General features: G+C 32.9%; 1 protein-coding gene across 1 annotated transcript; it reads right to left on the bottom strand.

Annotated features, from left to right (window-relative positions):
* Nucleotides 1–219: 219 nt before the first annotated feature.
* On the bottom strand, nucleotides 220–3,860 carry LOC107866651 (AT-hook motif nuclear-localized protein 1). Its single transcript, XM_016712680.2, has 6 exons — nucleotides 3,369–3,860; nucleotides 2,791–3,254; nucleotides 1,479–1,546; nucleotides 1,226–1,357; nucleotides 817–978; nucleotides 220–719 (listed from the first exon to the last, which is right to left on the bottom strand). Exons 2-6 carry the CDS (start codon nucleotides 3,167–3,169, stop codon nucleotides 492–494), a joined length of 969 nt encoding a protein of 322 aa, XP_016568166.1. The 5' UTR covers nucleotides 3,170–3,254; nucleotides 3,369–3,860; the 3' UTR covers nucleotides 220–491.
* Nucleotides 3,861–27,850: the final 23,990 nt, after the last annotated feature.

Here is a 27,850-nt window from a genome sequence, read left to right as displayed (position 1 = left end):
GATAGTTTTTACAGGATATGTATAACCATAGGGTCAGATGAGCTTTCGGAGAGTTACAGTAATTACAAGCTCAACAGTGTTTACCCGTTTAGTGGATCCTACACCATATGAATACAGATTAGTCGGATAAGTGAGTTTCAAATACACCGAGTCTTGAAAATAGAGAAACTCCTGATGTAAATTGGATATACTCGATCTAAATTGAATCACACAGTAAAATGGTCCAAAGTACAAAATGTGCCATAAAATTAAGAGGATGAATATGCCTGTTAAAACTAGACATAAACCCTTAAAAAACACTAAGATGGTGTTCATTTCTGGAATTCAACATAAATCTAAAATTCTACAGCCAAACACCAGAACAACAAAGGCTATCTAGAAAACTAGTTTACACAAACAGCAAATAGAGAGGTGAGAAGGATCAATGGGAACTTCATTAAAGAAGCGTAATCCTTGTGGTTTAAACAATTCTAGTAAACCACATTTAAATTTCACCCTATGCTGGTAGTTACATTTATTTCAGCTGGCTTAGTCCTAGAATCGGGAGCTGACCAATTATCTACGCGGAAAGAAGAGGAGGTTGGCGTAGTTTGTTTGCCTGAAGGGTGACAAGGGTCTTCTATCTCCGGTAGAGGAACAGCAGCAATAATGGGCTCCTGTTTGTTCTTCTTGGCTCTCTGCTCATGCTGATCTCCAGCAAGAAAGCTGCCTATAACAATCTGATAAAACAGCAACAAAAAGAGAGAAGGCCAAAGGTCATCATCCGAACGACTAATAATTGTATGATAAGACTGCTATGTTTAGGCAAACCGATACCTGCACAGGACTGGCAGCTACTAATAGACCGGCTACTCCACCCCCTACAACACGACCATCAGGGCTAGCTAGAGAAACACTCATTCCGCCAGATCTGTTTCTCATTCCTCCGGTCTCTGATGGCATAAACGATCCACTCAAAGACAGTATCTCAAACCGGCCCTAAAGAAACAACGAAGGAAGAATGTTATACAGAAATCTCTCAACACTAACAGGATATACATACACAAGAGTGCCATACATCAATTCTCCATGCAACAAAAATACAAATCTGTGCCATCAAGATATTTTCTAAGAAGGTAATGTGAATGTGATCAAAAGAAGATAGTAATATATAACATACAGAAGCAATGATCAAAAGTCTAGAACACTTCGAATATGACATCAAACAACATGAGTAAGAGAGAACCTCATATGTCAATGTGCCACCAGAGGAGTCCGGTTGACGAAGTGTGACGCTCGAAATTACACCATTTGCTGAAAGAATGCATATTGCTCGAGGCCCTTGTTGAGAGAATGATATAACCTTCATGGTGACATCCTGCACATTCAGTTCAATATGAAAGAGTCATTTAAACATGCTTATATTTGTTATGCAAGCAATACATAACTTATTTATGTCGTTGTAAAAAGAAATTTCCATATGTGCAGCTAAGATTTACCTCTCCAGTATTTACGGTAATAATATGAGGGGTAAAATTAGCACCAACAGAGCATGAAACCCATTCACCTACAAATAGAAAATTAGATTATTAGTAATTTGACACAAACCTTAACATAAACCATGCAATTACAAAACATATTTCATGTATATGGCATGAAACTTCATCACACATAAAGATCGTGATTTTATATAAAGCCAATGGTGCCCCCACAAAAAAGTGTCTCCAAGTACTTTCACACAAACAACTAATGACATGTTGTTTGACAAGTCACAACCAACTAATGATTACCTAGAAGTCTAGAATACAGTTGTGATGTTCAAAAGGAGTCACCAAACAATTTCCTCAGTAAAACTATATGAAAAGTCTCACAATGACATGGATAAGTTTTACTCCTATAAGATTCTTCAATACCAGACCAACCAAAAAGAACCACCTCATACTTAGAGCTGCCCATTGGCATCAAAGATCATACCTTAAAGCATCTATTCACAATAGGCCCCACTCCTACACATATATCCTACATTATTTTCCCCTTACTTCACAAAATTACCCTTTTTCTTTCCTATACTATAGGAGCCAATTTCTGCATATCTCAACAGTACATCATTATATACGTGTTACTACTTCCAAAACAATTCTAGTACACGATAACCTGCTCAACAAAATTTAGACAAATAAAAAGAAATAACCGAGTTAGTTTTGATTCGTTAGCTGATCTCATTATTTTCATCCTACTTCATTCACAAAAGCTTAGAAGGCGATTGACCATGAATTTTTTTTTTTAATTATTTCCAAAGTTGAACTTCGGAGAACACTTATAACCATCAACTGTTTTCACTTTTTCCAAGAATATAAAAACACCAAAACATTATTTTCACTTCAAATTTTTCACAAAAATTCTGCAATTGGTATTCAAAGTCAAACACAACTAAAAAGCACAGCTATGATGCACTAAAACTCTAGCTCTGCAAAAAGGTCCAGGATAGGACCGGACTGCAAAGCTCTATTATACCCAAACATAACTCCAATTTTAATCATTCTTCACTTTAGAAACAAAAATGACTTTCTTTTTTCAAATATTCACAATTTTCATTGCCAAACACCACCTTAATATCCGAACACCAAAAACAAATTAACTCTAGCTAAGCAAATAGATCTAAAAAGTACAGTACACTAAACCTTTTACTATAAGCGGTATCAAACCAATCGTACCCAATCTTATTCTGCAAACACATCTATACATGTGCCACAAGATAAGAACTTCAAACTATTTAAGGTAGAAAAAAAAAAAAAGGATTTAAGCTTTTACCAGGAGTCTCTAAATCAACTTTAGCTTGATTATGAACTTTACTAACCAACCCAACTGGCCGGATTTTCCCTCTTTTCTCCGTCGAAGAAGAAGCAAAATCAATCACCGGCGACGGAGATGGTGCTGATGATGAAATTGGCTTTGGTGAAAGAACATTTAATGACCCATCTGCAGCATACTTTCTTGGTCTTCCTCTCTTCTTCTTCAATCCCTCACCGGCTCCGGCAGCTATTGCCGGCGCCGCTGCCGGAGTTGGTGAAACAACGACAACCTCGGATGTTACTACTTGTGTTGTCGGAGTCGTTGTCCTAGCTGCCACGTGGTAATCTGATGGTGCATCTGATCCCACTACTGTTACTCCACTGTTACTCCCCTCCATGCTCCAAAAAATAAAAGAAAAAAATTCACCTAGGAAAAAAAATAAAAAAATTTCCTCTTCTTTTCTTCAAAAAACCATAATTTTTCTGCAAAAAAAGAGAAAATTAATTAATTAACACTTCAATTTATGGGAAAATTCCCCCCAAAAAAAAATAGAAGAAAATAAATTAAACTTAATTAGTGCTAATTTTGAGTCTTACCAGAGCTTAGCAGGAAAAAAAACAGAGCAAGATTAAACTGGAAAAAAACTAAGAGTATTCATTTTTAGCTAGAATAAAGATGGAAAAGATCAGAAATTTTTGGTGAAAATATTATAGAATATTTTCGAATTATGGGGTAAATATTGAATTTTTTGGGATTTATGAAGTAATGAGATTTCTTGAGAAAATGTCAAATATGGAGTTTTTGATAAGTTAAAAAAGAAAAAAAATAATTTTGGGTTGCTAGCTTTCCTCAGTATGTCCGAATCGTAATTAAAGGAAAATATCAAAATAATAATGATGGAAAAGTTAATTAAGTGGGTTAAACAATTACTCTTATTAGTTTATTGGAATATAAGTAATTAAATAAAGAAAAGGATGGAAATTATGTATTTTGTTTAAGAAAATGGTTTGGAGTCCGGTTTGGGAAAAGAAAATTTAGAAAAAGAGAAAATTGTGGTTGGGAAAAGTGAAATTAGGTTACAATGCATGAAGACAACTAATATCACTATTTTTTACAATTAAAAAAATAAATAAATAAAGAACATTGAAAGCAAGAAAAATAATAAAGAAAAGTATATATTTTAAAGTGTATGTGACATAAACATTACATCTGTATTTATTAATTATCAATCTCATCAATGATTTATTAATGCTTTTACTTGGTATAGCAAATACGGACAAAATAGTAAGAAATATTATGAATGTAAAAAGAAAAAAGTAAAATAAGAGGAAAACGTAATTTAAAGATCTCGATTTTGAGTTCTTGATGTTTTTAGATAGCGAATGCTACATCCAAGTTGACTATATCCAACTCGAATTTAATTAATCGTATTTTAATATAAATATCAAAAATCAAATGAAAATTAAAAAATAAGTCCTCCGTATCATTTACCTCATTTAAGTATTACCCTTTTCTTTGATTTCTAAAAGAATATAATTTACTAATTTGTTAAAGTTATGATAATTTATACTGTTTCACAATTACAGATATTAAAGAATCACTGAGGAATTGAAACTAAAAAATACTTGAATCTCAAGTAGTACTCCATAATATTATATAAAATGAGATAAATGTATTAGTTTATTTTTTTTCATTACTTATAGCTTTTGTTGTTTATATTTGTTTTCCTCTTAAAGAATTCTTTACAATTAAGCTAGTACAGTGAGGGCATGTCTTCAAAGTGTAAAATTAGTGTCTAGCATTATCATCCAATGGATATGACTTTTAAGCAAAGCAATGCTCCTAGCTTGTACCAAAACCTTTTCTTATGCTGGTACTGTTCGAGTCAGCTAACTTGTATCATAATTTTTTTTTTTTTGTTTAACTTTTTTTTTTTTTATAATCGTAATGTCTGAATCAGCTAATTTATATCAAAAAAAAAAAATTTTGTGTGCTAATAAAGTCTATTTTTTAAATCTAATGGGTATTTTATTTATGTGATTCGTTATACATTGTCTGCAATTCTATTATCCGCTAGCTAGTAATTTCTCGAAAAAAGTTATATGTATAAGATGTAGTGATTCAAGGTAAAGGGATGATATCATTAAAAACAAAATTTGTTGTGATATATTTAAAAGTAAAAGTCATATCTAAAGGGAGACCCAAACTATATTCTTGAGGGATTTGTGAATTCCATCAATTTCTTCATAATTTATCTATTATTCTGTGGAGTTGTTGTAGGGCTAAAATAATACTAATAATTTAGGAAGTAGTCATTTTATGTTTAAGGTGTAAAATATTACTAATAGTATAATTTAAATATTTTTAGTGGAAGCACAAGGATGCCAAATTGCCAAGTGGTAATCAAAGTAATAATTAAGTGTTTAATTTAATTTTTGAAAAAAGTAGAAAGTTATAATCAAAGTTATCAGAATAATTTTGTATTTTATATATTTCCTTCCACTTGCAACCATGATGTGTAATTTGCAGAAACTTCAAGCCAGGTTCAATAGCCCAAAATAATAAATTAATAGTAAGAAAAAGGCCAAGAAATTAAAATATGGGCCATTACACCTTAAATGTACAAAAATATTTTTTAAAATAATCAGAGAAGAAATGGATAGTAGCTTACATAACTATTTTATTTACATCCATTCACCAGAAAATACTAAACAAATGCCTGACAATTTTGGAAGAAAAGTATTGTTATTATCTAAAAGCTAATTATTAAAAAAAAAATTCTCCCCTTAATAGGTGCCTTATTATTACATATTTTTATTTTCCTTCCCTTGGTCAACTTTTGTGGTCCAACAAAGAGCCAATTTTCTCCCTTAAAAAGAAAAAAAGAAAAGGATCATATTTGTTTTTTTAGTATTATAAAAGAATTATTTTGTTACATGTTATATTATTAGTTCATATACATAGTATTATCCATTTATATGTTTTTTAGTTATAAAATTCACTCAAATTTATCTTTATCAATTAGTTTCAGTTGGCCAAAATATATGTCAACTCGTCATATCTATCGATATTCTTTCATTCACTATTCAAAGTTATCAACAAAAATCATTTACTCATATGTAATTTGAATTTCATTAATATGAAATCTTACAAGTCCCAAAACTATCAAAATTTCTCTGATTCTTGTCTAAACTTACCAAATTAGTTATCATAATTTATAAACAAGATATCAAAAAACTTTAAGGTATCGCATTACTAAAGTTGCATATACTTAAATATTTGCAACTACAAGTTTTTAAATACAAATAAATTTTTAAAGATCAACTAATCAATAATAGTACTCAAGTAACTAGCTATTTTTTAATATCATCTTTCCCATGATACAGACAATCACTTCATGTCGAGTATAAATCTTTTTATCAAAATTAAAATGATAAGTTTATTTTTTCACAAAATATAAATTTACAGGTTAAATTTTTATTTTTTTTTTCCAAAATGAACTCGTGATTCGAGATTCCAAATACTCCCTTTCGAAGTCATGATTTTCAAATCAAAGTCTGAGTATGCTATTTGAAATCATAACTTAAAATATAAGAAAAAACATCTGAAATATACCTAAATTTTGATGAAATTTATTGTAATATATCTGAATTTTGATGAAATTTGTTGTAACATATCAGATACACCATCAGATTACCACCTGAGTTTTACTAGCCTTTAAAATTTAAGAAAAAATATCTGAAATATATCTAAATTTTGATCAAAATTGTTGTAACACGTCTGAACACTGATTAGTGAATAGTACACCACCGGACAAGGGAGGTTTGAGAGGAATGATTTGGGACCACAAGGGTGACTGGATCGTAGGCTACATGGGGAACAAAACCAACACCACCCCCATGGATGCAGAACTACATTCTCTTAGGAGAGGTCTCCACAGAGCAATTAACCGAAATCTAAGACCCCTTGTGGTTGACATGGATTCTATTGAGGCTATACATGCATTTGTAGACACGTGATTTTTTATTCTCCTTAAATTTTTAATTTATTTATCGATATTAAATATTTTATATTTATATACTTGATCATATATTATTTTGATTCTTATTTTTATTTTTTTAATAATAAATTTTAGTTTAAAAATAAATAATTAAATAAAATTAATTTTGAGATATTTTATTTTATTTTATTCTAATTTTAAAAATAATACAAGAATTAAAAAATAATAATAATAATAATAAAAAATATTTTCCTTTTCTAACTTTTAATAAATAAATTAGTAGTTTTAATACTATTTTTATTTTTGGATATTTGTAATTTTATTATATTTTTTATAAATATAAAATTAATTAAATATTATGATATTTATATTTATTATATTATTTATTTATTATCATTATCTTTATTTATTATTATTCTTATTATCTTCAATTGAAATTTAAATATATATATATATATATATATATATATATATATATATATATATATAATAAAATAAAATTTGAATTTTGAATAACCCTCCCCCTTATCTGTTGTTAAAACTATTTTCCCCCTTAAAAGTAACTGTTCCCCCCAAGTAGTCTATACTTAAAGGACTCTCTACCCAGATAAAAAATTACGTACTTACACTGTATCAGATTGCATCAAACCAAAGAGGAAAAAGAAGTCAAAAAAAAATCAGTCAGAAAAAATCATTAATAAAAAGAGAGAAAAGAGGATAAGTGAATTCGAATTCCGTTGGAGTTTTCAGTGAGAACGTGTCTGCTGCAATATTCATTCAATTCATCTACACAGGTTTTTATTTCATATTAAATTAATTTTACGATTTCATGTATTATTCATGTAAAAGTTGTCATTTACGTGAATTCGCGGTCATAAATTATATTATATGCTTTGTTATTCAAATATGTTGTGTAGAATAGTGAATCAAAAGTGAATTAAAGTTTAAATCTCATAACAAAAATTTTAAAATATGTAGAAAGATTTTGAATATGTTTTGACTGATATATATTGATGTATGTATACACAAATCGAAAAATACATATATAAAAATAATGATGATTTATGCATCTCTCACGTAATTTATATACTATCACTATTCCTAAATTTCTATTCATGATAAAATCATACACATACAATTTTCTGTACACAGATCATACATACACTCACTGCAATTCACCATAACATCATGCACATGTATACACAGTGAGAAATTGAAAAAAAAATTATAATGAAGAAGTAGAAAGAAGAAGAAGAAGCATTAAGAGATTTAGAGTAACGTAAAATCAAAAGATCAATATAATATAACATATAAAGATTTTTGCGCGAAATCTTCACCGAAATACTAAAGAAACCAGTGATCAAATGGCCAGTGAAGCCTAGCGCCGTTGGCGCCGATATTCTCCCTCTCCGGCGAAGTTCTAAACACCGAACCTCTGCTTCTCCTTGCATTGACGAACTATCGAAACCACTGCGCCGGCGCCACCCCAACCCCACAATTGCGCCAGTGCCTCCCATTTCCATTCCCCGCGCCATCGGCACTTCTCTTCTTCCCTTCCCCGTCGCTGGCAAAGCTTCAACGCCGCCACTGCTCCCTTCTTCCTCAGATCTACCATCGTTAACCATCAGATCCGACGCCATCATCTCTCTCATCTCGCCGGCAACCAATAACAACCTCCGATGAAATCCGAAATCACTATTACAAGCACAATAGCACTGTCATTATATATAAAAAAAAAAATGCCATTTTTGTAGATTGATCGGTAGTAGTAGTGATTTTGAGAAAGAGAGAAGAGAGAAATTAGGGTTTGGGTGGTTGTATTACGCATGTGTTTGAAAGTTGTGTGTGTATTTTATTTTATAAATTGGGGGATTAAGATTAGTATAACATGAATCATTTTATATTATTATTATTATTATTATTATTATTATTATTATATTATTATTATTATTATTATTATTATTATAATTATTATTATTTTACTTATATTTTTATATATATATTTTTTATTTTATCATTTAATTAATTAATTAATTTTAAATGAGAAATTATGCTAGATTACTATTAAAATTAAGTATAACTCTGAGTAAGTACGTCTTTAATGTTAGATAAATATTTAGATACGTTGAAATTTTTGTCTCAACTAAGAATGCGGCGCACGCATCTTTATGAGATATTTAAAAGTAATTCAAGGATGCAATAATGCACTTTGATAAATATTTTTTAAAATTATTTTTTCACAGATTTAATACAAGAGTTTTTAAATAATTTTAGTACATTAAAATGAACGAATTTAGGCCTTAACACAATTTATCAAAATAGTTTAAGTCAAGATAAGTCAATAAAGCGACCGTGTTTAAATCACGGGACTCGAGATTCCCCTCGGTCAACAGAATTCCTTACCCGATCTTCTGTTTTTGCAGACCAATAAAAAAAGTCATATCCATTTGATTAGGGATTCAACAGGTGACTTGGAACACCACAACTCAATTCCAAGTGGCGACTCTAAAAATGATAAAAATAATCCCTATTCAAAACTGTCACTTTAATTGGAAAACCCCTTCGACTCCGGTTCCTCGAGTGAAAAAGGGGTGTGACATCTCTGGCGACTCTACTAGGGACTAATAAGAATTCGAGCTTTTTATATTGACTTATACTTGCTTCAATTATTGTTGATATTGTGTTTGTTGGCCTTATGTGCTACTTGTCGCTTATTTACTGCTTTGATATTGATTGAATTGTATTATAAACTGTCTTTTCTTGCGCACACCCCCTATGAGTCTTTGAAATAGGATAGAAGAAATGCAGCGCATGCATCCTGCTTTCTTTTTGAGATAGCCAGAGTGTCAAGACACCTGGTGAAGGATTATAGTCACACATGTTAGGCGGGGTTCGGATCGGCAACGAAGGCGGTGTTGCCCTGCTACCGACCAAGTTGTCCCTCCCCGGCTCGAGTGTCAGCTCGGGTAAGCCAGTCTAGACACCTATCCCTATTAGACTTAAACTTGGAAGAACTGAAAACTCAGAATTTAGTTATCCCTATTAGGTGTCCCTTTATTTGCATCATATGCGTTTGACTTAGCGAGACTCGGCACAAGGGTCGGGTCTATCTAGGAAAGGTGACCTACTTTATAAAGACCAACATGTGCATCCTACGTGCTCTTTGACATTTATTTGGAAGGCTTATTTTATTGTTGACCGGCTTTTAGGCAACTTTAAAATGCAAAAAATTATATTATCCTCAAATTCATTGAATTATTTTTCAAAGAAAAATTTTATTTAAAAAAAAAGGAAAAGAAAATTTTAAATATAGAATAATATACTTTTAGAGTTTTCATGAACTACGAGGGTCTGATTCGCACTTTTAGTGGGATACGTAGGAAATCTTGCTCGGGATATGACCCTATATTTTAAAATATATATATATATATATATTCACAAATTTGTTGAAGGATATTTTTGAAAAAATAATTATAAAAAGTAATAAAATGTAAAAAATAATAATTTTTCATGAATATTATTATCTTTATTTTATTTATTTTTATCCTCAAAATTAATTTTAATTCAAATCTTAATAGCCTGAATCTTTAGGGGTCGTGAGCTGAATTTTTATAAAGTAATAAAATATGTAGACGTATATCTTAACAGTCCTGAACCTTTAGGGGTCGTGAGACTAAATTTTTTATACAACTTCATATATAAAACATTCATTCTTCTTTTCTAAGTCATTCTCTTTTATTTTATTTTATTTTATTTTTGTTCCTTTTAAGTGTACTTAGTGGAATTATCTCCAAACATATAGTTAAAATTGTCTAGAGGTTTGTTATTGCAAATTTTTTAATAAATTCGATTTAAATAGGTGTTTTTCCTAAAAATATTATCATTCATATTTCTCTCACTTTGATTTTTAATAAAATCACTCTTTATATCTAGGTTCTAATTTAATGGTCGCACTAGTTCTCACGAGTCAAGTTAAAAATTCTTTTCAAAAATTAATGAATTAAGTCTTGCCTAAGTCTAGACATTGATTAATCTCATGTCCTTGTCAATAGTTATATAATGTCTCCTTCTGTTCGTGAAAAACGTCCAAAGAGAAAGAGGGATGGGAGTGTACCACTTCAGGTTGTGGATTGTACCCCTTTGCAGCTTTGGTTGTGGTGGAAAGAAATGGATACATTCGATTATGATGAGATACATAAGTATTTGGGTTTTTTGACGAGTATTATGTCAATCAAGCCTATTAGGGAGGTGATTGATGTGTTACTAACCTTTTGGGACCCGAAGAACAATGTGTTTTGCTTTTCGAATTTTGAGTTGACTCCGACTTTAGAGGAGATAGCGGCCTATATTGGATATGGGGATATGCATCGGAAGAAACTTATAGCCCCAAGACTCATTTCGATAAACAGATTCTGCAAGCTCATGAACAAACGAAACTCAAAAGAAGAATCAATGTAAAAAGGTTAGGTTTCCTTGCAGTTTTTGTATGAAAGATATGAAAGACAAGAGGGGTTTGAAAAGTATGGTAAACAAATTTGTAATAAGGGAAGTTTTGAGGCTTGGAAAGTTCACAGACGATTTGTATTCATGGTAACCTTTTTAGGAACTATGGTTTTCCCGAGGAGAGAAGAAAAAAATAATATTCGTTTAGCGGGGGTAGTACTGATATTGATTAAGAAAGATTACACTATGGTATCAATGATCCTGGCAGATATCTACCGTGCTTTGACCGTTTGTCAGAAAGGAAAGAGTTTTTTCGAGGGATGTAATATCTTGTTACAAATGTGGATTGTGGAGCATCTCTACCGACGTCCTACAATGGCAAGATTTAATCCTAAAAGATTCAACTGCATCAAAGATTACGAAGAGAGGTTAGAGATATATAAATGCCCAGAAGGATTTAAAGATTGGGATAAGCTTTTTCGTTCCCTGACAGCAGATAAAATCACTTGGAATTTTCCTTGGTTCCCTTGGAGGCAAGTCATACATAGTTCTGTCATTTGCCCGTTCTTATTATTAATGGGTATTAGGGGTGTTCAACCGTATGTTCCATTAATAGTTTTACGTCAAGTAGGAAGACGTTAAATAATTCCCATTACAGAAAAATATGACCGAGTTTGTATTTGAGGTCAAACCAGAGATTCCACTTTCGAAGGAATTGGCCCAGTAGATTTAGGAGGGTTGTCGTATCATGGGGATTGAAACGATGGTCATAGAGCATGAGAAAGGAGAAGTGCACCCAGATTATTGTGAATGGTTTGAAGAACAATCGAGTTCACCAGTCGAACCGGAAAGATCGGCTAGGGGACCTATAGATCAGGAAGCTGCAATCAGGATAGAAATTGAGAGAGCCATGCGAGAACATCATGAGGCCAACCAAGATTTGAGAGCAGAATTAGAGCATGCCAGTGTAAAAATAGACGAACAACAAAGGAAATTGGCTGAAGAGAAAACTAAATCAGCAGATATTGAGGTTGCACTTCGGGGACAAATCAAACTGGCTACCACTAGGGGTCCACATATTGCAGAACTTGCCGCATCTCGCCGACAGCAACTGCGAGAAGTTGAAAAGAACATGCAAGAAGAATTTGATCCAGAGAGATCTCAGTGGATCCGCGAAAGAGGAATATTACGAGAACAGTTGGAGATTGCTTCTGCTCATGAACAACGTGCAAGATAGATGGTTGATTTTCGAGATCGACAGGCCCATGAATGGGATCAGGCCTTCAGTTTTCTTCGAGGGAAGGTCTGCCATGTAGCACAGGATACTGCCAGAATGGGTTTGGATTATCAGCAGTTAGATCGTGAAGACTTTTTGGCAAAAGTAACAACTTTCGCACAACATCTCACTACTTCATTGGAGGACATATACTTGAGCTTGGGAGGACATATTAAGCCGAAGTCTCCTTGAATGGATAGTTGTTTTCTTTGTCATATTTTTTCATTTTCAGTTTTAAAACTTCTTGTCTAGATGTTATGTCTTTTAGTTTTCAAATGTTAGTTAGTAGGTTTTATTTTAGGAGTTAGGTCAGTTATTTTTTCGTATTTATATTATAGAATGTAATGAAGTTGACTGTTTATTTTTATATATATTACATATGTTTTACTTCACTTACTTTATTTATTTTCTTCAATAAACAAAAAAAAAGACTAAACAATTATTTTGTTAAATTCCTCTCGAACTACGCAAGATCTGATTCATGTCCTGGAATGATACGTAGGCAACCCTCCAAAGGATTTGATCATAACTTTTGAAAAAAATATGCCTAGAAAAGCCGGGATGAACCACAAAGCCTTCCATGATAGGCTAGAAAATGCATATAGAAGCATGACATATAACTTAGCATTATAATGTGTTAAAAATATAACACTCACCCGTTTGCTACTTGGTTACAGAAAGATAAAGTAATTGGTGGTTGGTTTGTGGTTTAAACTGGCATCGCATCTGTATAACACCAGATACAAGGTTAAAAGAAAAATGACCCGTAGAGAAGGTATAGGGTCTGACAGTGAAGAAGAACAAAATCAGTTGATTTCGCAGGAAGTAACATCAATGGAAGAAATAAAGTCATTGAAATAACAGATGGCAGAGATGTACCAAGCTTGGTTGAATGGACAATCCCCGCCTTCTTCAATCCCTGGACTTTTGACTTTGAATTATCCCAATTCTGACCCAGCTCAAACTAGTGATCCATTTTACCCACTAGGATTTGGTCCATTTGCTAATATGTCTGGCGTTGCTAGTACTTCTACCATGCACCCACTAAATTTGTTTGTCACAAATAACCCGCTTTTTACTTCTGTAGCACCAGCTACTGCGGGTACTCAACTGACAGTACCGACGAATATGGGAAAACCAAGTCATGATATGTTGTATCCTCCTGAAATGACTTTCAAATCTCAAAATCCATAATATTATGTTCATCAACACGATACTCCTATCGTGATTGAGAAGATTTCTAAGAATGAGGAACAAGAGGAGATGGCTAGAAAAGTTAGAAGCTTGGAGCAGAGTATGAGAAATATGCAAGGATTAGGTGGACCAAAAAGTGTTTCATACAAGGATTTGTGTATGTTTCCTGATGTCCATTTGCTGATAGGGTTCAAAATGCCAAAGTTTGACAAATACGAAGGACACGACGATCCTGTAGCTTATTTCAAAAAGTTTTGCAATCAATTAAGGGGAGCAGGAGGAAAAAAGAATTATTGATGGATTTCTTTGGAGAAAACCTTACAGGGATAGCTTCTGAATGGTTCATTGACCAAGACATTTCCCGTTGGCACGTATGGGATGACATGGCTCGAGATTTTATTCAACAATTTCAATATAACATTCAGATAGTTCTAGATCGCACTAGTTTGCCAACATGAGAAAAAAGATGACTGAAAGTTTCTGAGAATATGTTATCAGATGGAGAGAGCAAGCATTAAGAGTCAGACCATCGATAAAGGAATCTGAAATGATTGATATCTTTTTGCAAGCATAAGAACTTGATTATTTCCATCACTTACTTTTTACAATTAGAAGCACATTTGCTGAAGTTATTAAAGTTGGAGAAATGGTTGAGAATGGAATAAAATCAGGGAAAATCATTAGCCAGGCCGCTTTGAAAGCAACTACACAGGCAATTCAAAGTGGTGGAGGAAGTTTCGGGGAAAAGAAAAGAAAAGAGGATGTAGCAACTGTCGTGACAGGTCCACAACAAAATTGGAGAGGTGTACGTCAACCATACGCACAAAATCCATTATATTTTGTTCCATCCCCCCAATATCCTATTTATAATGCACAACCATATGCTCGAGCTCCTTCTTACCCTCAATGACGTGCACCAGCAATCCAAAATCATCCACCGACCCCGCAAGTTCAAAGAGGCCCTCCTAGGTCTAATTTTTGGCCTAGAGCAGAATTCAAACGGAATAATATGGGCAAAGATAATTTCACTCCTATTAGAATTTCTTACACCAATTTATTTCATAGGCTAAGAAAAATGAATGTCCTAAACCCAATTGAGAGAAGGATTCCAAATCCTCCTCTGAAGAATTTGGATTATTCTATAAGATGTGAATACTGTTCTGATGCCCCGGGGCACGACATAGAGAAATGCTGGTATTTGAAAAGAACCATTCAAGAGTTGATTGACACCCAATAGATCATGGTACAAAGTCCAGACGCTTCAAATGTCAATCAAAATCCGCTGCCAGATCATAGTGAAACAAGCATGCTCGAAGTGATACCCAATGGTGAAATGCTGCAATATACTTTAAGCCGATTATTAAGATTAAAACTGGTTTAGAAAAATCAGCAAATGTTGTAGATTTGAAAAAATAAAAACTTACAGAAGCGGAGGTGATGATAACAAAACCCAAATCATCGAATGTTCCCTTGGTGGTGGGGAAAGAGATCTCAGAAAATGTTGGGTCAAGTCAAGTAAAGCCGAAACTCATTGTTCCTGGAAGATTCCCTAAGCCTCTTTTAATCATAAAAGGAGCTCCCGTAGCTCCCATTGTTATTAAACCAGTCTCACAGTTGCCTATGGTTAATACTTAGGCAGTTCTTTGGAATTATGATCGTGTTATGGTGATACACAAGGGGAAAAAAGTGATTGAAGATGTCGATGAAGTAGGTGGATTAACTCGATCTGGAAGATGTTATGCCTCAGTAGAGTTAAGAAAGACTAAACAAGGCAATGAAGAACGAATAACGTTCAAAAAGCCTGTTACTGATGAAGAAGCTGAACAATTCTTAAAGAAAATAAAATTTCCAGAATATTCTATTGTAGAACAGTTGAAGAAGACATCAACACAGATTTCTTTGTTGCCTTTATTAAAACATTCAGAAGAATACCGCAAGGCTATAATGAAGATTCTTAACAAAGCATGTGTTCCCACTGATATTAAAGCAAATCAATTGAAAAAAGTTATTGAAAGGATCCTTGAAGCAAATAAGATTACTTTCTCAGACGATGAATTTCCTGTGGAAGGTACTGGACATAATAAGGGTCTCTACATTACTGTGAAATGTAAGCATTCCATCGTCACTCGAGTGTTAATTGATGGAGGATCAGGCGCTAACATTTGTCCTATGTAAACTTTGCAAAAGTTGAATATTAATGTAGAAAGAATCTGACCCAATATTGTATGCGTCAAAGGTTTTGACGGATCAAAAACTGATGCCATTGGTGAAATAGAATTCATATTGACAATCGGGCCTATGGATTTTGCTATGGATTTCCAAGTTTTGAATATTGATGCTTCATATAATATGTTATTGGGAAGGCCATGGATTCATAGGGCTAAAGCATCGCATCAACGTTGCATCAAATGGTCAAATTCAAATGTGACAGGCAAAAGATAGTCATTTATGGTGAAGGAGACTTATCCATGTATAAAGACTACTCTGTTTCCTCCATCAAAGTAGATACTGCAAACGGAGTATTGATTCATCAAACTTCTGAGCTAGTGGCTGTTAAGCATATCCTCGAGGAGAATCTCATCGCAAGACCACAATTATCCTCTGCATTTGTTATGGTAGTGAATGAAATATTGAAACACGGTTTCAAACCAGGGAAAGGTCTAGAAATGTTTTTGCAAGGCAAGGTTCATCCAGTAAACCTCTATGAGGACCTTGGTACTTTTGGTTTGGAATACGTGCCTAGTGCTGAAGATATAAAGAAGGCTAAAAAGCATAAGAAAAAGTCACGGACACTTATCAAGACGATACCGCCACTTCACGAATCCTTCATCAAAGTCAACGTTGTTGGGTCCTCTATGTTACCTGTTACAGAGTCAGTGAATGATGATGATGATGATACAGAGTTGATTGGCCTTTTCCAAAATATGTTCATTAAAGCTGATATAGTTGAAATTAAGGAAGGTACCAGCAATGCATATGTGCAGTTTATCGGCCCTGATGTCCAGCTTAACAATTGGGAGGCCACTCTTCTCCCTACCATGAAGGAGTCTTGGTAGTTTGTTTGTTTTTCTTTCAAGTCTTAGTAGTTTGTTTGTTACTCCTTCTGTAATTTGAATCATTCTAGTATTATAATTCAGATCTTTAACTTGGTATTTTAGGTTTAAACTCTTTATATCTTTGTTTTTATTGAAGTGCAATCTCTCTTCATTTTATTTTGAGTCTGATTTTTATTTATTTATCTTTTATTATACAGTTCTTTCTATGCCGATTCTAAAGATATGACATGCATGACGAATTGTCAACCAGATTTAAAAACCTAATCTAATTTTTAAATAATGAATAAAGAAGTTGAATACGATGAAGGAGAAATATTTGAGGATATAAGCAAAGATTTCAAACAGTTTGAGAATAAGACAAATCCCAACTTGGAGGAAACTGAGGCGATCAATTTAGGAGATCATGAAAATATTGAGAAGACTAAGATAAGTTTACATGCTCAACCACAACAAAAGAAAGCTATAGTTGAAGCTTTGCATGTGTGTAAAGACATCTTTGTGTAATCTTATGATGATATTCCCGGTTTGAGCACTGATTTGGTAGTTCATAAGTTGCCAATTGATCCTGTTTTTCCACTAGTCAAGCAAAAGTTAAGGAAGCTTAAAACTGACATGAGTGTAAAAATCAAAGAAGAAATCACGAAACAACTTGAGGCTAAAGTCATTCGAGTGGCCCAATATCCTACTTGGTTGGCAAATATTGTCCTTGTTTCAAAGAAGGACGGCAAAGTTCGGATGTGTGTTGATTATCGTGATCTAAATAAAGCAAGTCCAAAAGATAATTTTCCACTTCCCAATATCCATATTTTGTTGGACAATTGTGCCAAACATGATCTTGCTTGTTTTGTGGATTGTTATGCGGGGTATCACCAGATCATTATGGATCCGGAAGATGCGAAAAAAACATCATTAATTACGCCATGGGGGACATATTATTATCGAGTTATGCCTTTCGGACAAAAAAATGCCGGGGAAACTTACATGAGGGCAATGACCACATTGTTTCATGATATGATACACAAAGAGATTGAAGTTTATGCGGACGACGTGATCATTAAGTCAAGAGAGAAGTCTGACCATGTCAAAGATCTCAGAAAATTTTTTGAAAGGCTTCGAAGATATGATCTTAAACTTAACCCAGCGAAATATGTATTTGGAGTTCCGCCAGGAAAACTCTTGGGTTCATAGTCAATCAACGTGGCATTGAGTTAGATCCTTCAAAAATAAAAGCTATTCAAGATTTGCCTCCACCAAAAAATAAAACGGAGGTGATGAGCTTACTTGGAAGGCTGAATTATATCAGTAGATTCATTGCTCAGCTTACGAAAACCTGCGAGCCAATATTCAAGTTGTTGAAGGAGAATGCTAAAGTTGAATGGATTGAAGAATGTCAAGAGGCATTTAACAGAATTAAGAGATACTTGTCAAATCCGCCTATTTTGGTTCCTCCAGGCAGAAAAGAACAGGTCATATACTACCTTAGCAAAAAGTTCACCTCTTATGAGACTAAGTACACTCTTCTTGAGAAGACGTGTTGCGCCTTAACTTGGGTAGCACAAAAGATGAAACATTACTTGTCATCTTATACTACTTACCTCATATCTCGTATGGATCCTTTAAAGTATATTTTTCAGAAGCCTATGTCCACAGACAAACTCGTAAAATGGCAAATGTTACTCACGGAGTTTGATATTGATCATTTGGCTGAAAATCCTATTAACGAGGGATATGAGCCATTAAAACTTATTTTTCAAATGAAGAGGTATTATTTTTTGATGAGGTTATTCCTGATGATTGTCATTCAGGCTGGAAGTTGTTCTTTGATGGAGTTGCTAATGTAAAAGGAGTAGGGATAGGGGCGGTTCTTATTTCTGTATCAGGATAATCTTATCCTATAACAGCTCAACTTTGATTCAACCATACCTATAATATGACAGAATACGAAGCTTGCATTCTGGGATTGAGATTAGCCATTGACATGGGGGTCCAAGAATTATTGGTATTAGGAGATTCAGATTTATTAGTCCACCAAATCCAAGGATATTGGGAGAATCGTGATTCAAAGCTCCTACTATATCGAGGTTGTTTGCAATATCTATGTCAACGATTTGTATCAGTAAAATTCAAACACATTCCCAGAGCTCATAATGAGATTGCTGATACTTTGGCGACCTTATCTTTGATGCTTCAACATCCTGACAAAACTTATATAGACCCTTTACATATATAGATTCATGATCAACATGCATATTGCAATATGGTTGAGGAAGAACTTGATGGGGGGCCGTGGTTCCATGATATCAAAGAATATATTTAGACTGAAAAATATCCTATACATGCCGATGGTAACCAAAAGAGAACCATTCGACGTTTGTCTAGTGGATTTTTCCTAAGTGGAGGAATTTTGTATAAGAGGACTCTTGATTTGGGACTTCTGAGGTGTGTAAATGCTAAAGAAGCTTAAAAAATCATGACTGAAATACATTCTGGGATTTGTGGACCACACATGAGTGGGTATGTTTTGGCAAAGAAAATACTCTGAGCAGGTTATTATTGGCTCACCATAGAGCACGATTCCATCAATTTTGTTCATAAATATCATGAATGTCAGGTACACGGGGACTTGATACATTCCCCTCCATCTGAGTTACATATAATGACTGCCCAATGGCCTTTTGTGGCTTGGAGAATGGACGTAATTGGACCAATTAAATCGAAGGCCTCGAATGGACATAGGCTCATCTTGGTAGCCATTGATTATTTCACGAAATGGGTGAAAGCAGTGACTTTAAGTCAGTGACCAAGAAAGGGATGGTTGATTTTATTCACTCTAACATCATTTCTCGATTTGGCATTCCGAAGATAATAGTCACAGATAATGTTGTGAATCTCAATAGCCACTTGATGCAATAAATGTGCCAACAATTTAAGATTATGCATCGAAATTCAACTCCTTATCGTCCGAAAGCGAATGGAGCTGTAGAAGCTGCCAACAAGAACTTAAAGAAAATACTCCGCAAGATGGTGCAGGGTTCCCGACAATGGCATGAAAAGTTACCTTTTGTTTTGTTGGGTTATTGTACTACAGTTCGGACTTCAATTGGTACAATTCCTTACTTGTTAGTGTACGGAACTGAAGCAGTTATACCTACAGAGATTGAAATTTCATCTCTTTGAGTAGTTGTAGAAGCTGAAATTGGTGATGACCAGTGGGTCAAGACTCATTTTGAGCAATTAAGCTTGATTGATGAAAAAAAATTAACATCAGTATATCACGGACAACTATACCAGAAGAGAATGGAACGAGCATATTACAAAAAGGTTCGTCACAGACATTTTGAAGTTGGTCAGTTAGTACTAAGACGCATTCTACCCCATCAGATTGAAGCCAAAGGAAAATTTTCTCCTAATTGGCATGGACCATTCATAGTGAAGAAAGTGTTACCTAATGGCGTGTTATATCTAACTGATGTAGAGGCAAAATAGAGGGAATGCCGATCAATGCTGATGCAGTTAAAAGATATTATGTATGATATTCATGTACAATTATATTATGTATGTTTTGTACTTACATTTTAAAAGATTAAAATGATGAAGGCATTTTGTTCTACTATCCAAATAATTTATCAACCTTGCTTACCTCTTTGAGCTTTTATCTTTCTTCGTATTCCTCTTTTGGAATCAAATTAAAGTCCAAAAAAAATTGAAAAAAAAAAATCAATCAAAATTCAAAATTAAGCAAAAAGAATGACACTTCCTGAACTACGTTTGACCTGATTCTTGCTATGAAAAGATACGTAGGTAGCCCTACTTCGGGGTTCAATCTAACCAAAAGAAAATTCAAATTATCCAGAATGATAAAAGCTGGGGTAAAAGTTTATTTCCTTAAAAAGAGTCGATTCCAAAAGTTGTATGCGTTACCCAATGATTATGTAAATTTTTTAGCCTCATGCCGCCCTTTCTTTCTAACCCGATCCAAAAGCCAAGTTACAACCAAATAAAGACCTTCAAATCAATCTTTGAGAATGTCAAGGTTAAACATGCTATGGGTGCATGATATTTCATATTTTAGGTGTTTACTTGAAAAAAAAATGGGGGGAATGACTGAAAAAGAGAGAGTCTTATTGATGAAAACCCTGTTGGGCACCATAAGGTGACTGTAAGTTGAGAAAGAAGTAAAAATGAGATAGGCTCGTTGGCAAAAACCCATTGAGGTGTCACTAGCCAAAGGAGAGTTGTTATCCAAAAGGAATAAGTTCAAGATTGGCTAAATTTCAAACTCAATAAGTAGGACAAAAGTTGTAATGATTGGTGTGGTTTGATCTGGTTGTTTGATTCAAAATGCATGTCATAATCACCAGAATCGGTTTCCACATTTTAGATAAGTTTTTCTTTTTGTTTTGAAAAAGAGATGCCTATTGTCTTTTCTTTTTGATTTATTTTGATTTTTTATTTTTGTGTACTTGTCATCAAACGAAAATTTTTATTTTTTTGTATATGTTTTTGGGCCAAATTCGCGTCAGATCAAGTGAGAAAGGACTCAAAACTTGCTACCAACTTCTTCAATATATAAAGCAAGACAAAGGGTCGACATACAAGGACAACATGTCAAAGTATAATAAAGTATTCGGAATGATTGTTGATTTGACAATTTTTGACTCTTTGAAAGATAAAAGGTGTATGGAATATTAAATTCTGAGATATTATACAAGAGAAATGTATTTTGAGTTGAGAGTCTCAATATTCAAAATTTTGGGTCAGAAGTGTGACAAATCGATGGATATCTATCAAGGACTGGAAAATGATGAGCATGACAAGTGAAAGAACGGTTACTTCAAGAGCCAAATATCATAAACCAACCACCACGTGTTTTCAAAACTCACAATTTTTCCTTGTTTTGTTCGAAACAGAGATAGAAGGTTTCCAAATAAAGGATGCAATTTCATACTTCTATCAATGCAAGAGTCATAATTATAGCATTCGATGTTGGATCTCAGTTATGGAAAATTTTATTCTTTGCGAGATGAATTTGTCAAAGCTATTCTAGGTTTTGATTTATTCTTTCACTATATTTCTCAAAACATTAAGATATGATGATACACAAATTTTCCCAGTACAAACTGGGGCAAAAAAATTTATGTGTGTGTTGTATGGGGATTTACTTTTTGAACAGAACTCTCCTAAAGAATGGAAATTTACTTTTGAACAGGACCTTCCTGAAGAGCGAGAATTTACTTTTGAACAGGACCCTCCTGAAGAATGGGAATTTACTTTTGCTCAGGACCCTCCTGAAGAATTGGAATTTATTTTATGCTTAGGACCCTCTTGAAGAATGGGATGTTATTTTTCTGTTTTAATTTTTATTTTGAGTACAGGAACATATTTGAAAAGTGAAGAAATTATAAGTTTAGGAGCCCGCCTGAAGAACAAGGTGAAGAAATTGTAAGTCCAGGAGTCCACATGAAGAACAAGGTGAAGAAAGAGAAAGTCCAGGAGCCCGCTTGAAGAACAGAGTGAAGAAATTGTAAGTCCAGAAGCCTTCCTGAAGAACAGGGTGAACATTATCAGTCGCAAGTTTAGGAGCCCGCCTGAAGAATAGGGTAAAGATTGTCAAGTTCAAGTCAGAGGAAAGTTCGAAGAATAAATGAATTATCAAGTTCCTCTCTAACGCCAAAAGCATACGAGAAGGAACATTTCGTGTTTTAAGTTCAACTCAGAATAACGAATATCTCACCATTTGAGAAGTCATGAAGATTCAAGTCAAGATTCCAGAAAAGTAGCATAGATAGGATCTTTCACTTGTATCTTTATTTTATTTTTTGTTATTCATTTAAATGTAAAAGCAGAAAGTCGAAAATCGGAAACTCGACGAAATCTCATTCGACTTTTAACTCTATCTCTCTCCATATCACCTTTGAACTACTTGTAACCTGATTCTCTTATAACCCGGGATAGGTAGGATGCTCAAAAATCAATACTCGATCACATTTCTCCTTTTTTTTTTAATTCTTATTTTTACTTTTCAAATAATTGGAGAATCAAAAATCATATTTTGTCTACTTCTTTGTATGAAAACTCTTCGAGATTCCACACAAAAAAGGGGCAAAAATATTGACACGTGATTTTTAATTCTCCCTAAATTTTAAACTTATTTATCGATATTAAATATTTTATATTTATATACTTGATCATATATTATTTTGATTCTTATTTTTATTTTTTTTAATAATAAATTTTAGTTTAAAAATAAATAATTAAATAAAGTTAATTTTGAGATATTTTATTTTATTTTATTCGAATTTTAAAAATAATACAAAAATTAAAAAAAAATAAAAATATATATTCCTTTTCTAAATTTTAATAAATAAATTATTAGTTTTAATACTATTTTTATTTTTGGATATTTGTAATTTTATTATATTTTTCATAAATATAAAATTAATTAAATATTATTATATTTATATTTATTATATTAATTATTTATTTTTATTTATTTATTATCATTATCTTTATTTATTATTATTCTTATTATCCTCAATTGAAATTAAAAAAAAAATATTTATATATATATATATATATATATATATATATATATATATAATAAAATAAAATTTGAATTTTGAATAACCCTCCCCCTTATCTGTTGTTAAAACTATTTTCCCCCTCAAAAGTAACTGTTCCCCGGTGCCTTCATCTTTCTCATCTCGCCGGCAACCAATAACAACCTCCGATGAAACTCGAAATCACCATTACAAGCACAATAGCACTTTCATTATAAAAAAAAAAAAAAAAAAAAGAATGTCATTTTTGTTGATTGATCGGTAGTAGTAGTGATTTTGAGAAAGAGAGAGAAGAGAGAAATTGGGGTTTGGATGGTTGTATTACGCGTGTGTTTGAAAGCTCTGTGTGTATTTTATTTTATAAATTGGGGGATTATGATTAGTATAACATGAATCATTTTATATTATTATTATTATTATTATTATTATTATTATTATATTAGTATTATTATTATTTTACTTGTTATCATTAATATTTTTTATATATATTTTATTTTATTTTATCATTAAATTAATTAATTATTTTTAAATGAGAAATTATGCTAGATTACTATTAAAATTAAGTATAACTCTGAGTAAGTACGTCTTTAATGTTAGATCAATATTTAGATACGTTGAAATTTTTGTCTCAACTAAGAATGCGGCGCATGCATCTTTGTGAGATATTTAAAAGTAATTCAAGGATGCAATAATGCACTTTGATAAATATTTTTAAAATTTTTCACCGATTTAATACAAGAGTTTTTAAATAATTTTAGTATATTAAAATGAACAAATTTAGGCCTTAACACAATTTATCAAAATAATTTAAGTCAAGATAAGTCAATAAAACGACCGTATTTGAATCACGGGACTCGAGGGGTGCCTCACACCCTCCCCTCGGTCAACAGAATTCTTTGCCCGATCTTCTGTTTTCACAGACCAATAAAAAGAGTCATTTTCTTTTGATTAGGGATTCAACAGGTGACTTGGAACACCACAACTCAATTTCAAGTGGCGACTCTGAAAATGATAAAAATAATCTCTATTCAAAACCATCACTTTAATTAGAAAAATCCTTCGACTCCAGTCCCTCTAACGAAAAAGGGGTGTGACAGCATTAACTAATGGCCACCTGCTACTTGACAACTTAATTTCTGATTGCAGGTCAATGCTGGAGCTGGTCCAAGCAACTCATCCGGAGCATGTCTACAAGGAAGGGAACAAAACGGCTGATCTTTTGGCCAAAGCAGCAAGGAAAGAAGCAGCGCAAGGGAGCTTTAGGATCCTACCAGTTCCTCCTGTGTTTGTATTAGATGTCACTGATGCAGACAAACTAGGAACTAAGTACTCTAGGAAAATTCCAGTTTGTAACCTAATCTCTTAACAGGATCTTAAGAGAGAATCCTTTTTTAACTTTCAATATGCAGAGAATTTTGAGGCCAGACTTGTATGTATATATAACGCTATCATCTTTATCTTATACAAACTCAAGTAGGACGCATCATACAAAAAGATTAATTAAGACAATCACTAATTATATGACAGATAAAATGCCATTACAAAGAATTTAAGTAATCAAACCATGAAGAGAAGATGAATAATAGGAGCGAAAACTGAATGAGGGATGGAACGTGAAGGCATGTCTAGTTAAATTTTTGTGCCACATTGAGACCCTAGCAGAACTGTCACACTGTTCCAAGAAAATCAAAACACAAACAATAGCAAATTCGCTGCTAGAGAATTGTTGGGCACAATACAATTACTCGCTCACAACTTGTATTTATTACCGTTCTATAATATTTCTAGCTACCATTTTCTTTAATCATTCTAAACTGCTACTCCCAGTTCTGTAAGAAAAATTTAAGATATTAACTAAGCTGGTGATGAATTCTAAACCACTTCTCCTCCGCTACGCCACAATAACCAAAACAAAATTACGAAACGATTGAAACCATATTAAACAACAATGAAGAACATAGAAATGATGAAAAGTAGATAAAACAACAATCAAGCAAATAACATCCTAATTCTTCAAAATTGAGTATTAAAATTGAAGATATACTGTTAAATCATACACTTTATACTAAGGAAAAATGGTGAAAAGTAGAGTAATATACATACACCAGACTACTTACGAAATGATGATCTGACCTCACAAAGTGAAATTATACTGAATATGGTTGTTGTACCATTAAGGCCTCATTTGTTTGCACTTAATGGAGGTCTGAATCTTAATGGTTCAGACTTCAGACCATTAAGTGTATTTATTTTTTATTAAAATTTTAGCTCTTACTAGGTCTGAATAAGTCTTAATCATTCAGATATAGAATCAAGTTTTAATAGGTCTGAAGAGATATTTTGGTGTTAGATAATCTTTACCACGACTCTATTCATAATCATCGGTCACCACCTCTGCCACCGCATCATTGTCAACCACCACCCACCACCACCAACCACCTCCACCATCACAACCATCATCGACAATAAATATTGTTACCAACCACTATTGTCAACCGCTACCACATCTACTACCTCTATTATTCTAATTATATTTAACGCCATCACCGCCGTCAACACCACCACCATCATCAACCACTACCAGCCAATCCCTACTATCGACCAATTCATCTATCACAACTAGCACCACTGCTAACTACCACTAATACATCACAACCTCCACACATTCTTCGGTGGCCACCACCATTGGACTAGTAACGTCACCTCTACAATCACTTCAATCACTATCATTCCTACAATTTATCTCTACTAAAAATCATTTCCACCATCACAACTAACAATATCTCCAACTAGCACGAACACATCGTCAACCATCATTCATTAATTTTTCAGCCATCACAATTAACACTTTTAACTACTAACATCAAGCAACATCACATCACAACCACCACTATCAACCGTCGCCATCATAACAATCACTACAATACCAACCATCACAACTATCACTACTAACATTACTAATCACTAACATAAATCATTGTCACTGCAACCACTATTATAAAGCATTTTCACTATCACTAACAAACATAAATATTTTTTTGTTCAATCAAATAATAATGTTGTTGTATTGAATTACATGTTTTTCTGATATATAATTAGTTTTTTATTAGAACTGTATTTTTTATTTTATTATATATACAAATAATTTTTTTTTGTATATTCAGATGTTGAAAAACAGTCTTAATCATTCAGTTTTCAGATCTAGAAACAACAACTTAATCATTCAGACGTGCATTCAGATTCAGGCCTCTGAATATTAAAAAAAACAAATGCAACCTAAAGTAATAGAAAGATTGAATAAGTAACACCTTTAAAAATAATTGGTGCAATTGGAAATGGGGTAGCCCCTGGTTGCATTCACAAGGTACATACCTCTATTCTTTAGAAGAGATTCTTACACAAATAATAGCCGGTTGAATTCACTGTTTGCTTTTATTGCCGATGGATATACATTATTATACACGGCTATATATATATTATACATATATTATAGAAATAATACTCACGTAAACACTTGAACTTTGATTAAATTTTCAATGGAGCATACTGAACTTTGCGGGGGTTTAATTACCCCTTACACTTTTTTTTTGTATTTTAATGGCATATGTTGGCCAAATTTTACACATACTCAGTCAACCCAATAGCGATGGATACACGCGCCCGTTTAAATAATAATTATATCATTTAATTTTTATTTTAACTCCTACTAATCCACAAATGTAATAAAAGTTAAATTAATTAATAAATAAAAATGGACTTTTCCTCTTCTCTTCTCTATACTCAACAAACACCTCACCTTTTCAATCATCTCTTTCACTCTTAATCCTCATTTCTCACTTACACTACTCTTTTAAAAAAAATTACTTGCAAGATCAATGTTAACAACTGCTCGGGTGTTCCTCGAGGTGTGATTTCGTATTGGGAGCTGTGAGAGTCTTGGTGTTGAACAAGTCTTGAAGGTTAGCTTTGCTAAACTTAAAAATTGAAAATTTATGACAATTTCTTTAGTGTTATTGTTCAACAAGTCTGTTTTTTCATAATTTCTCAAATTTAGGATTTTTTTGCTATTCTAAATCATTCTTATTTTTATCAATAAGTTAGGGCTTTTTTGTAATCTAAATTGACTCTTCCTATGTGACTAATTACTGCATGTTTGAATAATTAAATTTTCCTTAATAGTAACTTGTTGTGAATGTGACTGAATATCAGAAATGGGTGATTTTACATATATATAATCCTGAGATATTTTTATGGTGGTGTTTTTAATAGTAAAAGTAAAAAATCAGATTATGAGGGTAGTGAAGTCACATATATTTTTGATGTGGATGTGGATAAATTATCTTATTTTGAGCTAACTGGCTTGTTGAAATAGTTAGGGTATGCTACAACAAGGTGCACGTTTTATCTAAGGCCACCTAAAAAGGACTTTCTGTTATCTTTTCAATGTGATGAGGATATTTTTGAACTTTCACAATCCTTTGAAAATGGGAATATTGTTGAGGTGTACGTTTGTCACATGGTTGATTAACTTGATCAAGTTGATGGTCCC

The sequence above is a fragment of the Capsicum annuum genome, chromosome 1 (assembly GCF_002878395.1).
Source record: "Capsicum annuum cultivar UCD-10X-F1 chromosome 1, UCD10Xv1.1, whole genome shotgun sequence".
Classification (NCBI taxonomy): domain Eukaryota; kingdom Viridiplantae; phylum Streptophyta; class Magnoliopsida; order Solanales; family Solanaceae; genus Capsicum; species Capsicum annuum.
This window is presented reverse-complemented; position numbering and strand designations above follow the sequence as displayed.